Genomic DNA, 14,107 nt, shown 5'->3' on the forward strand with positions numbered 1-14,107 from the left:
AGTGCAGAGAAGAGCAACAAAGATGATTAGGGGACTGGAGGCTAAAACATATGAAGAACGGTTGCTGGAACTGGATAGGACTAGTTTAATAAAAAGAAGGACTAGGGGAGACATGACAGCAGTGTTCCAATATTTGAGGGGCTGCCACAAAGAAGAGGGCGTCAAGCTATTCTCCAAAGCACCTGAAGGCAGGATAAGAAGCAATGAGTGGAAACTAACCAAGGAGAGAAACAACCTAGAACTAAGGAGAATTTTCCTGATAGCGGGAACAATTATTCAGTGGAACCACTTGCCTCCAGAAGTTGTGATTGCTCCAACACTGGACTTTTTAAAGAAGAGATTGGACATCTATTTGTCTGAAATGGTATAGGATTTCCTGCCTGAGGTAGGGTGTTGGACAAGAAGATCTCCAAGGCAGCGGTGAAATCCTACCGGTTTGCACTGGTTCAGGAGAACCAGTGGTGATAAAAACTACCGGTTCGAGTGAATCAATAGTAAAAAAAAACCTACCAGTTCCTCCAAGCTGGTATTTCTGACAATCAACTGTGCTGCGCGATTTAGATTCACTAGAAAGCAGGATTTCCTGCTTTTTAGCAATTTTAAATCATGCGGCAAAGCTGTTCCCCCCCCCTCGCTGTTATACTTACCTTCCAAAGCCTTCTTTTTCTGTGCGATTGGCGCATAATGTGCATGCACGCATAGCGTGCATTTTGTGTGCACTGCGTATGCATGTGCAATGTCATTTGATGCATACTGCACATGCGCACACATGCAGTGCGTGTTTGGCATGCACTGTGCATGCTCACATGCAGCACACGCTTGGTGTGCATGCGCGGCCATCAAACCGGTAGCAAACCAGTTCAGATTTCACCACTGCTCCAAGATCCCTTCCAATTCTGTTATTCTGTTATTCTAGTCTGTTAATTCTTTCAAGATGAGCTCTTTCTTGTTTCACGCCTATAGACAAAATCTGGGGACTGTACTCTTTATATCAACAATATACTCTGGGAACCATTAGGTAGGGGTTGTCTTGACCCTCTTTCTCTGGGCTGAGTTGCCTCTTACTGCTCTGGTTTTCACCTCCTCACTGGATTCCATCATGAGATGTGATTTAATCAAACAACTTAGTCTTTACTCCTCATCCTGGTAAACATCTAAGCCAACTTAGTGGCGTTCCTCAAGGCAATGTTCTTGGACCAACGCTCTTCATACTATACATAAATGATCTCTGTGACCTTATCTCAAGTTATTGTGTTCTCCTTGCTGACGATTTCAAACTATTTAACACCACCAACAATACTACTACCCTTCAAAAAAAACCTTGACTTTGTATCCGATTGGTCTAAAACTTTGCAACTCCAAATCTCAACCAGCAAATGCTCAGTCTTACATATTGGGAAAAAGAACCCAAACACTAAGTACAAGCTTGATGGACATTACCTTACAGATGACCCCCCACCCTGTTAAAGACCTTGGAGTTTTCATATCAAATGATCTAAGTGCCAAAGCCCACTGCAACTACATAGCAAAAAAGGCTCTAAGAGTTGTAAACCTAATTTTGCGTAGCTTCTTTTCCAAAAACCAGAGCATACAAAACATTTGCCAGACCCATTCTTGAATACAGCTCACCTGTCTGGAACCCATACCACATCTCTGACATTAATACAATTGAACGAGTCCAGAAATATTTTACAAGAAGAGTTCTCCGCTCCTCTGTAAACAACAAAATACCTTATACCACCAGACTTGAAATCCTGGGATTAGAAAATTTAGAACTCCGCCGACTCTGACAAGACCTATGTTTAACACACAGAATCATCTATTGCAATGTCCTTCCTGTTAAAGACTACTTCAGCTTCAATCACAATAATACAAGAGCAAACAATAGATCTAAACTTAATGTTAACCACTTCAATCTTGATTGCAGAAAATATGACTTTTGTAACAGAGTTGTTAACGCTTGGAACACACTACCTGACTCTATGGTTTCTTCTCAAAATCCCAAAAGCTTTAACCAAAAACTTTCTACTATTGACCTCACCCCATTTGTAAGAGGACTATAAGGGGCGTGCATAAGAGCACAAAAGTGCCTACCGTTCCTGTCCTATTGTTTCCTTTCATTATATCAAATTAATATAGTTATTGCATACTTTTGCTCATATATATGCTTATATGATGTGTTGTTGTTTTATGTTGATGCTTGTGTATACTGTTGTGACAAAATTAAAAAAAACTTCTTCAAATGGGTGTCCCTCATATATGTTGGGACAGAAAAATCATCACTTTCAAAAATATGTTGACTTGGTGTACGAAGGGTCTTCAGCTGGGAATAGCTGAATTAAGAACTGAAAGATTACATTCCACTTTTCACTTGAGGTTTTCCACCATGCTATACCCTTATGGATTGTACCAGGGAAAAGGAACGATGACGACTTGTTTCACTCAGGGTCATCAAACAGAAGAAAGCCAAAACTTTGGGGTGATGGGTCTAATAGGGCAGTGAATTGTCCTTTTTAATTTTTCTTGGAAAATAGATGCTTCATGGTGCTTAAGGCTGCTAGGACATCCTCACTGGAATGAAATGTTGTAAGAAACTGTGCCGTAAGATAGCCAGTGGACAAGTTGGCTAGTGAGTGGCAGTGATGAACAACTATGTCTGAAGGAGTACATAGGCAGGAATAGTAATAATACCTGACCTTCGGACCTTCCGCCGCGAACTGAAGACACATCTTTTCATTCGCGCGGGGCTGGCTTAAATTTTAAATTTTAAATTTTAAATTACATAAATTTTATGGATTTTAAATTTTTTACTAATTTTAAATGGGGTTTTGGTTTTTATAAATTTTTAAAGTTCTAGGCTAATTATAATAAGTTTTTTAACTTGCATTTTAAATTGTATACTGTAGTGTCTGTATTTTATTGTTGCCTGTACACCGCCCTGAGTCCTTCGGGAGAAGGGCGGTATAAAAATCAAATAAATAATAATAATAATAATAATAATAATAGCAGAGTTCAGTCTTAAACATATGGTTAAGCTATGCCAGATAATGTCACTTCATATATTTTTTGTAGTAATCTATGCAGGGGGTGGAGAACTTTGAAAATGTTCCTTTTTGTGGCAGCCACTATTTAATTGCACGTTAGACCTAAGCAGCTAGAAAACTTGGTTGCCATAGTAACCTCTTATTGCAGATTTATTGCCAACAATCTGTTCTCAATAACAATCAACCAAAGAGAACTTTCTTTTCCTGACCCAAAGACCTTCCTTTCATCGCTCGTTCCTAGACTGTCTCTATAACTTCCTCCATCATCATGTAGTCGTGCGACTATGTGTGCAAATGTGTGTGTGTTTAAAGAAAACAGCGTGTTCGATAGCTTTATCTTTCCATGTTAGAGTAAATAATTGCTCTTTTGTTTCTCCAGCAGCGATGACTTTATTCCCAAATTCATTAGGTCTGATTTCAGGTTTCACATAATATTTAATAATGCAATCTACATTTAAAAATTAATTGGGTAATGAAAAGCACATCTGCAATTTGTATAAGCCATTGTTTTAATTGAGTGCTAAGTGGAAAAATCCATTATTACAATCAAAGAATTCAAGCATTTATCTGTTCACTCCTGCCACCAAATAGAAAAGATTTTGTCTCTCTGCTAGATATGTTTAATCTCTCCTTCTAAGCTTGTAGTGCTAAGCAGCTGGAATGAGATTATCTTGACAAAACCTTCACATCCCTCCGGACTGGCTAAGGAAGTTGATATGCAAGAGCAGAGAAATTGCCTCTCCAAATCAAACTCTCCGCCAGGAGACCTCTGATAAGTCCTTTCTTCGTGACCTTTTAAGCAAGGTTGCACTTTCAGTGTGCAAAGTACAGGTAGTCCTTGACTTACGATCATAATTGAGCCGAGAATTTATGTTGCAAAGTGAGAAATTTGTTAATTTGCCCTATTTTATGACATTTTTAAAGCGAATCACTGCGGTAGTTAAATTAGTAACATGGTTGTTAGATGAATCTGACTTCCCCATTGACTTTGCTTGTCAGAAGATCGCAAAATTTGAACATGCGACCCTGGGAAATGCAACCGTCATACATATGAATCAATTTGCAAGCATCTGAATTTTGGTCACGTGATCATGGGGATGCTGCGATGGTCATAAGTGTGAAAAATGGTCATAAGTGTGAAAAACTGTCATGTCACTTTTTTCAGTGCTGTTGTAACTTCAAATGGTCCCTAAGTGAACTATTGTAAGTCAAGGACTACCTGTATGTCTTCCTTCACCGAGCAGTAGACATTTTTGATCATCGCCTGAAACGCTCAAAAATGTTCAGCATTTTTGTCGCTCACAAAATTCATCCTTTTCTTTATTACTAAGACTTGCAAAAGAGTTGCCGACAAAGAATACAGGTAGTCCTTGACTTATGTCCGTTCCATTATTGACTGTACCGTGTTCAATGGAACTTATGACTAGTCCTCTCACTTACAACTGTTGTAACATCCCTTAAAATTCAGGCTTTTGGTAAGTGGAATGTATTTATGTTGGTTGCAGCATCCCAGGGTCATGTGATCTGCATTTTCAAACTTTCCATCTGGCTTCTGACAAGCAAAGTTAACGGGGGAAACTGGATTCACTTATCTACTTTGTGATTCATTTAATGACCATGGCTGAAAGGGTTATCAAATTAGGAGCAACTCAATTAATGACTGCATTGCTTAGTGACAGAAGTTTGAGTTTTAAGTTTACATTTTTTAAATGACCCTGTGGAAACATTACAAAAAGACTTTTGAGTCACGTGTGTTAATAGAGCCCAGATTTAGGAAAAGAGTATGCAAATCACAAAAAAAGGAGAAAGAATGCAGATTATTTTTTCCAACTCTCTGTAGAACAGAATCTGTAACACACACAAAAGACATATTGAGCAAATTTTAGTGCAGACCAGGCCTGTTCAGATCTGTGCATCTATGTTTTATAATTCAACTCATCTGGAGGGCCAACACTGTTTTGCATTTGTGCTGTTTCAGGGAGGGGTGTCCTGCTTTATTTTAATTATTGTTTAGTCTGAACTGTCTGCCTTCTGTCTTGTTTATATTTTTAATTGCTTTAATTTAGTATTTATATTATTAGTATGATCATAATATCATTAGGATTAGTTTATATTTTCTTATTTATTTAGCTTATGACATATCATATATGGACTAGCAATATATATTAACATTTCACCTAGATATTTCTAGAGATTCTCACTCATCCAGGTCATGATTCTCTCAAAGGTGCTTTTTTCTTCAAAAGGCAACTTGGACTGGTGGTTTTTTTTCCTTTTTCATTTTTTTTCCTTGAGGAAGAAAGAGGAAAACTTCCTGAAGGAAAAAACAGTCTTGTTGCCTTTTGAAGAAAAAAGCACCTTTGAGATTTCACCTAGATTAATAAAATACAATAGAATATAAATATTACAAAGATCTATGTTAAAATACCAATGTCTAGGCCATCTAATCACCTAACAAAACTATGTTTTGTAAGCTGGCCAGAGTCCACCAAAATGGGTGGCTATATTGAATCTAGAGGTTGAGGGTGGCTTTTATTCCAAATCAGTAGCAGGTGAAAAGAGAGCAGGAATCAGTCCTTAAATTTGGGGAAAGGGAGATGCAGAGAAAAACATTGAAGGTCTTATATGGAAAATACCATTTTATAATCTAAGACCAAGGGTGTCCAACCTTGGCAAATCTAAGATTAACGGACTTCAACACCCAGAATTGGCTGGGAAATTCTGGAAGTTGAAGTCCACAGGTCTTAAAGACTCAATAGATCTTTAAGAAGGTCCTAGTTGTCAGCTGTCACCTTACACTTCCTTATGCTTTGCTACCATGCATTGACAATCTGGTGTGAACATGGGGAGGGTGGATGGGAGACCGAATTGTTGGGGGGAAGCAAAAGTAACCTCTGAATTTCCCCAAGATGATGCCTCAAGGTCACCCAGCTGGGAGAAGAAGGCAGCTGCATACCAACCTACACTTGTACTGGCCATTCTGAAAATGTCCTACTTGAACCTGATTGGTCACGGGGGCATCGGTGATGGGAGGAAATTAAGGAAGGGAAAAGTTGAACTTAGGGATTTTGGCACACGATTCTCAGTTCTGGCTATGCATTGCTGCAACACATTTGACTTCTAATAAAACTATACCTTTCTCAACAAATGGAATCAAGGATTGTTTCTAACTAGAGATTTAAATGGTGGCAGGTGTGACATTTGTCTTTTATTGCTTTATGTATACTTATGACTTCTTTCTCAGGAAACCTGACCTAGCTGTATTATTTTCTTCCTCTTCAGAGAAACCTCACATTTATGAAAAGGAGATTGATTTTTCCAATACTGAGCTGGTCACTAAAGGAAGAGAGCACAGCCTTCAATGCACCGCAAGCGGATGGCCTCTGCCCTCCATATACTGGGAATGGGAGCCCTGCAACCATGCAGACAACCAGTAAGTAATCACATATATCTAGTATATTTATCTTCCCCATAGCGGATGTCCAGCAGAAGCCACAATAGTATCATATGCATCATGACATGATTGCACAAGTAGAGTGAATTACATGGATTGAATCACTGTGGGATGATGTTACTTGCTCTTTAGAGTTGCTTACGTCCTCCGTTACTCCAAAACAGTTTTATGGGCTTCTCAAGATTTAGAAAACCATATAAGAAATCCTACTTGCTATGCACTGGAGAGAATGCTGAAATTTTATAGAAGTGGGCCAGGCATTCTTGACAATCAAAGACTTTAGGCTTTGGCACAGGGGTGAAATCCAGCAGGTTCTGATAGGTTCTGGAGAACCGGTAGCGGAAATTTTGAGTAGTTCAGAGAACTGGCAAATACCACCTCTGGCTGACCCCAGAGTGGGGTGGGAATGGAGATTTTGCAGTATCCTTCCCCTGCCAAGCCCGCCAAGCCACGCCCACCAAGCCACACCACGCCTACCGAACCATGGCCACAGAACTGGTAGTAAAAAAATTTGAATTTCATCACTGCTTTGCATATGAAGCAAATTATAATCTTTCCTCCTCAAGAAAAAAGATCATTCCTCGCCAGCAATCAACCCCCATATGAGCAGAAATTAACACCAAGATTAGCACTAGAGCAACAATCAAGAAGTAAATAATACCCCAATCAAGGAACTACCAGACAAACAAGCTAACAGTAAATAACAAGGAACAATCAAGGAACTCTTTCACCAACACTGACAGAGCAAGTCATTAGTATATCAAAATAAGAGCAAACCCTACTCCCTTCAAGCACTGATAATGTTACCTAGTTTGGTAAGGAAATGTCTACAAAAAAAACCCCACCAAGCTCAAAGAACACCAAGAGCCCCGCAATTCTCTTCTTCTTCCTCCTCCTTCTCCTCTTCTTCCTTCTGAGCCTCCTCCATTCTTTAAACTCCATTCTCATCTGGTATTCATGATGTTACCAGCTGAGTCATGCAAGAGAACAGCCAAGCTCAGAGAGATCAAGCGCCCCACAGATCAGTCCTGAGCTACAAATATTCTCTTCTATCAGCTTTAGGCTTTCAGGTAGGATAGTATTCCTTCAGCTCTTAAGCTATGGAAGAAGTTGTAAAAGACGAACTGTGAGTCAAAATGATAAGAACAATCCTTCATTACACCAGAGCCATCTAGTTGGACATTTGTCTTCCATTGCAGAAATTTATCCATCACCATAACATAAAAAAAAAACATTTCATGGATTGTTCCCAGTATTTGGTCAAACATGAAGGTTTCATTTAGCTATGAAAATAATGAAATAAGTTTCCCGTATGGATTTGACTTACTTTTTTCAAACCTATGGAACTTATGAATATTGTAAGTAAATTCTTCACTGGCCATGTTGAAAATGCCCATAAAGACAGGATAAATTGCATTTACTGAATTGAGGGGAAGTAATTCAGCAACAAAAGGACATTATCAGGTGACTGCAAAGCCCCACTGCTTCAATAGAACCTTTCCTTGAACTTTTGGGCTCTATCCATTAAATGACAGAGGTTCACAATGCCCTAGTCTCACATCAGCTGACCAAAATCCGAGAACTACAGCCAGATTTGAGTGGAGGCATTAACCCAGCTAATCTGCCTGCAAGGAGTTAAAGTTCTTCCACATAAACAACTACCAAAAAACATTGACAGCCCAGTGGGAAGTCTTGAAGTTCTTTAAAGATTCCAACTGAAACAGCTGCTTTAAAGGAAATAAACAGAAACCCTGCTGAATGTATCTGATGGAGTCCTCAGCCGGTTCAGAGACCAAGTTGGCTTTGTCCTCTCTGAGTTGAGAAGCAAAGAATAAGGCCCAAACAGCAGACAGTGAGTGGTGTTTTGAGAACACCACTCAGAGATCTGGTCTCTGAGTTGTTAAGTCCTGCTTTGGATGGAGCTGAAGATGGAAATTCAATCTAAAATGAGAATTTTCGAATAGTGTAGCAAGTTCGCACGTTGGACTTGGATTAGGGGGACCAAAGTATGAACAGCTCATTCAGACATGAGGTAACTAGGAAGCTTTAGTGACAGTTACTTTCTCTTTTGGCCAGTACAATCCAGCGTGATCAGCAGAGGTGGTCATAAAGCCAAGATGATGGTTGCAACCGCATGATTTGAGCCTCACAGCTTTTTGTTATGCATCTTGACTTTTTTGATCCTGCCCACCCATAGACAGCTGTGGCCCAGGGGATTATGGGCAGAAAATTAGGAGGAGCCTAATATGACATATGACCTTGATATGTCCTTTCTTCTCCCGCAATCCAATGACAGTGCATTTCTTCTCTCTCCAAACTTGCTAAAAAAGATGTAGGGATCTAGTTTGTTAGTTGTAGTGCCATGAATAACATGTATAAATCTCTCTAATCAGCTCTGATAATGAACTGTCTTTTGAAATGACTCCTCCGCCCACATCTGTGAGCCCAGGATAATATCCACATTTCCCCCTCCACTCTAAAAAGATATACTCCATCTATTATGAAGCTTATAATTCTGGGATTATAAAGATTAGCAGCCTAGGCATTATTACCCTTTGTGAGTGTGAACAAATGGATGCAGCCTGTGCTGTACGAAGGGCAAGAAAAACAGATGAGAACTAGCAGAGTTTTAATGATTTCCACTGGGGAAAGAGCAAATCACAGGAGTTATTGTCTCAGAAAAGAGATATGGTGAAAATCAAGGCTGCCAGAGGCACTATTAGTACATAGCAATCCACAGAGTCAAGAAACATGGAGAGAATGATGTAGCTTCTCCAGGACCTGCAAGAATTGGCACCATGATAAAATATAAGTTTCTAATATGGAGGCCAACCAAGGGCTACCAATATTGACTTGGACTTAAAGTGGACAACGTCATCTTCCCCCAACACACAATTGATAAAAAGGATTTGGGAATACAAACAAGATGTAGTGGTGGCCTTCTTCTTTAGACAACCTCTGATGAGACAAATTCGTGAAGGAGAAGACTGTCAAAAGATATTAGTCATGATGGTCCTGGTAGCCTCCAGAGACAGACATAGTTTTCACTGAACATCTCTTACTTCCAATTAGAGCAAACTATTGGCTTCAGGCCCTACTTTGGCTCTCTAAGAGATATCTAATTGCCACTGTGGGTATCATGATGCTGGATTAGAAGACATCTTAGATATTTTCATCTTCCTATGGTTCAGGCAGGTATTTTATCTGAGATTCTTGTAACTGAAGAAGCTGAAGCCTGACTTTCTGCACGTTACACATTCTTTGAATAATACCGAACATACATAACTCAAGATGAAACTGTTGGGTTCTTGGTATTCTTTGAGCTTGCAAGAAACATCTTTTTTTTTATTTTGTCACAGCAGTATACACAAGCATCAACATAAAATAACTACATATCATATGAGCATATATATGAGCAAAAGTATGCAATAACTATATTAATTTGATATAATGAAAGGAAACAATAGGACAGGAACGGTAGGCACTTTTGTGCTCTTATGCACGCCCCTTAATCTGCTGGAAAACAACCAAGCTCAGAGAAACTCCAAATACATTAAGATATGCTTTCATTGCTTTGGAACATCACATTCCACAGATCTGTCCAAAGTCAGACATTCTTTGTCTCTTCTGCTCTTTGCAGTGAGGTTCAAAGCAGCTACCTACCTGTCTTTAGTTTCATCCTACACTCAGCACACAAACATAGTGATAAGTTGATAGATTCTAACAAGAGACAACCTTGCAGAGGAGGGGTGGATGGTGAAGCTCAAATGTGCTAAACAGGAATTTTGTTGAATTAAGCATGCAATGTTGCCCGTTGCTTGTAGACAAACAGGCAGTTTCCTTTGTTCCTGTTGAAATATTAGCAGAGCAACTATAGGAGACCTTTGGCTCAGGCCTGAATGGAAAATACTTCTCTTGGTGAATACCAGTTGGAGCCAAAGGTAACAATCTTCATGCACTTTAACCCTTCTCTGCTGCAGGAAGAAATTTTGGAAGGAGTCTGGTTTTCCACTCAAAACAATAAAGGACAGATGGAGGAACATTAAAGAACTAATCTATGTTCTCTCTCCCCCCCCCTCTTCAAGTTTTTCTTGGGGGTAGGGAGTTACTATCACAGGAAGAACATCTGTAGAAAAATAACAGAATAGCAACAGAGTTAGAAGGGACCTTGGAGGTCTTCCAGTCCAACCCCCTGCTCAAGCAGGAACCCCTATACCATTCCAGACAAGTCACTGTCCATTCTCTTCTTTAAAAACCTCCAGTGAGGGAGCACCCACAATTTCAAACTATTGTCAAACTATTTACTAAATCTGCACTGCTATTAATCTTCTCATCATTCCCATCACTCATCTCCTTCCACTTATGACTGTATGCTGTAACTTTTTTGCTTGTATCCTTACGATTTATATTGATATTGATTGTTTCCTGATAGTTTATTTGTACCCTAGGACTATCATTAAGTGTTGTACCTTATGATTCTTGATGAAGGTATCTTTTCTTTTATGTACACTGAGAGCATATGCACCAAGAAAAATTCCTTGTGTGTCCAGTCACCACTTGGCCAATAAAAAATTCTATTCTATTCTATTCTGGAAGGAATCTGTTCCACTGGTTAATTGTTCTGTTGGGAAATTTCTACTTAGTTGCTTCCCTCCTTGGTTAGTTTCCATCGGTTGCTTCTTTTCCTGCTTGGTGCTTTGGGAAATAGATTGACACACACACACACCTTCCTTTGTGGCAGCCTCTCAAATATTGGAACAAATATTGAATAGGGGCCGTGGTGGCCCAGGCTGTAAGATAGCCTGTTATTAAAACACAGCTGCCTGCAATTACTGCAGGTTCTAGTCCCACCAGGCCCAAGGCTGACTCAGCCTTCCATCCTTTATAAGGTAGGTAAAATGAGGACCCAGATTGTTGGGGGGGCAATAAGTTGACTTTGTAAATATACAAATAGAATGAGACTATTGCCTTACACACTGTAAGCCGCCCTGAGTCTTCGGAGAAGGGCGGGATATAAATGTAAATTAAAAAAAACAAAACACTGCTATCATGTCACCCCTAGTCCTTCTTTTTAATGTCTAACCTTGCAGTTGCAGCTTCTTCAGTGACTCAAAGACTCATCCATTGATAGATCTTTGGATTAGTAGCCAAATAAGTTTCTGCAAAGTCAGAGAAGAGATGGCAATTTTCTCTTTGAGCTATTCTGGACTGTGTCTCTCCTTCCCCTTCCTCTTTGATTTCAATAATACAAAATATCTGATTCCCCAGAACATTTTCACACAGTGGGAAATCTCTGGAGACATCCCAGCAAAATTCCATTCTGTAAGGGTGCTGATTTTACCTCAACATAATCGGCAAATCCATGATCTGAAAAAAAAGCTTGAGCTGTAGCATCAAAATTAAGAGGTCAATGTATACTGGATGCTTTGCATTATACATAGGCTTAGAAACCCATATAAGGCTCCACTTTTGGAAAACTGCATCATAACAGCTTCCTAGAACCTCCTTTTCTGAGAAATGGTCCATTTTTGCTTGACCCTGATAACATGTCTCTCTTGGAGAAAGTGGTATCATTTTAAAATGGTCAGTCATTTGCACGTGTACTTTGGCTTAGAGAGCTACCCGGTCTGCATTTAATGCAAGCTGACCTGATTTGCCATTCCAGAGTCAATAGATGAAACAAATCTGAATTTTTCACAACAGTTCCCCAATTCAAAAAGATCTTGAAAAAAGTACATTTTAGGAAGAAGAATCATGGATCAAAAAGCTTATACTTGTGAAGATAATGTTCAAAAAATATTTTTATTCAGTCTCACTGTTTGCGAAAATACACAGATAAAAATAAAATGCACATATGATAGTAGAAGAAGAAGAAGAAGAAGAAGAAGAAGAAGAAGAAGAAGAAGAAGAGGAAGAGGAAGAGGAAGAGGAAGAAGAAGAAGAAGAAGAAGAAGAAGAAGAAGAAGAAGAAGAAGAAGAAGAAGTAATAGTAGTAGTAGTAGTAGTAGTAGTAGTAGTAGTAGTAGTAGTAGTAGTAGTTATCCATTCAGTTGTGTCCAATTTTTGTGATTCTAAGGGCCAGGTCTGTCCAATCTTGTACTGCTTCTTTGAGTTGTCTATGATTTGGCTGTTGTCAGCTTTGATGGTGTCCAGTCATCATGTTCTTTGTCGGCCTGGTTTTCTCTTACCACTTATTCCTTATTGCTCTCTGCAGTGAATTTCCTCTGCATGACATGGTCAAAATAAATGAGACACGGTTTTGTGTTTTTTCCTTCCAGCGACGTGTCTGATGTTATCCGCTCCAATACTTGTTAATAATATATTAACTATTATTAAACTGTTGTGAGCTGTCCAGAGTCACTCAATAGTGACTCAATAGAGTCAGTAGTGACTCTTGTATAGGTGAGTGATTGAATACATCTAAAAAAATAGGAGGTTGCTAACTCTGGAAGACCATGATGTGCAGATAGGATGGCACTCTATTCTCTGGAAAGAGAAATACAAGATTCACAAGTACTTCCAGAAGCACTTCATCAGACAGGCACTCTTAGACATTTGGATTAAAATTAAGCAATGTACTTATATGGAAGTTCCGAATTGGATATCAACATTGGAGATGTTCACACACCCAAATAAGTCAGGAAGAGTTATTACATATAAAGATTTGTTAAATGAAAGAGGAGAGTTGAAATCCAGAAAAAAATTAAATGAGGAAGGAATTGAACGTGAATGGTGGGCATATCTCCAAGTACAATCAAAATACATGAAGGACAAAAAAGAATGGGGCATAAAAACAGAGCTAACAGAATAGAATAAAATAAATAAGATAAAATTTTATTAAGAACAGAGGAGAAGGAAATAAGGAAAATATATCATCATTTATTGGAACAGGATATATTAGAAGAACAAGTAAAAGAAACTATGTTAATTTGAAGTAAACATTATGGCTATAGCATTGATCTAGACACTTGGCAGGATCTATGGGAAAGAAACATAAAAATTACTTTAGCTACTACATATAAAGAAAATTTATACAAGATGTTCTATAGGTGGCATCTCCCACCCACAAGATTAGCAAAAATAAGCAAAAAACATTTGTCGATGTGCTGGAAGTGGAAGGCAGTGCCAGGGACTTTTTATCACATGTGCCCAAAAGCCACAAAATTTTGGCACCAGATAAGACAATGGTTAGAAGAAATACTAATGCAAAATATAGAAGCAAAACCGGAATTCTTTTTACTGGGCATTATAGAGGGCAAATACAACAAGAGTACAATTTACCTAATGTTACATATTCTAACAGCAGCAAGATTGGCTCTTGAACAAAAACGGAGAAGAAAACACAGAAGAAGTGTTAGCTAAAATATTTATTTGTGCAGAAATGGACAGACTGACTTTGGAACTTAAAGATAAGAATGAATCAGAGTATTATGAAATCTGGAACAGATTTTATTATTGGCTGGACAGGAGAAGGAATGCTGGGATAAAGGACTATTGGCAAGTAAAATGTTCAGAAGTTTCTACGTTAATTTTCTATGTTAGATACGATTGAATTGGATATCGAAGTAACCAACATAGGTGAAAGAATATATATATTTGAAATGTGAGA

General features: G+C 38.7%; 1 protein-coding gene across 4 annotated transcripts in view; it reads left to right on the forward strand.

Moving 5' to 3' along the window:
- Nucleotides 1-14,107, forward strand: part of LOC131205061 (vascular endothelial growth factor receptor kdr-like) — a 210,691-nt gene that overhangs the window by 106,815 nt on the left and 89,769 nt on the right. For all 4 annotated transcript variants that reach the window (XM_058196910.1, XM_058196911.1, XM_058196913.1 and 1 more), the window contains exon 10: nucleotides 6,327-6,477. In XM_058196910.1, the coding sequence (XP_058052893.1) occupies nucleotides 6,327-6,477 (151 nt within the window). The remainder of the gene's footprint in view (nucleotides 1-6,326; nucleotides 6,478-14,107) is intronic.

This window comes from Ahaetulla prasina, chromosome 11 (genome assembly GCF_028640845.1).
Source record: "Ahaetulla prasina isolate Xishuangbanna chromosome 11, ASM2864084v1, whole genome shotgun sequence".
In the NCBI taxonomy this organism is placed as follows: domain Eukaryota; kingdom Metazoa; phylum Chordata; class Lepidosauria; order Squamata; family Colubridae; genus Ahaetulla; species Ahaetulla prasina.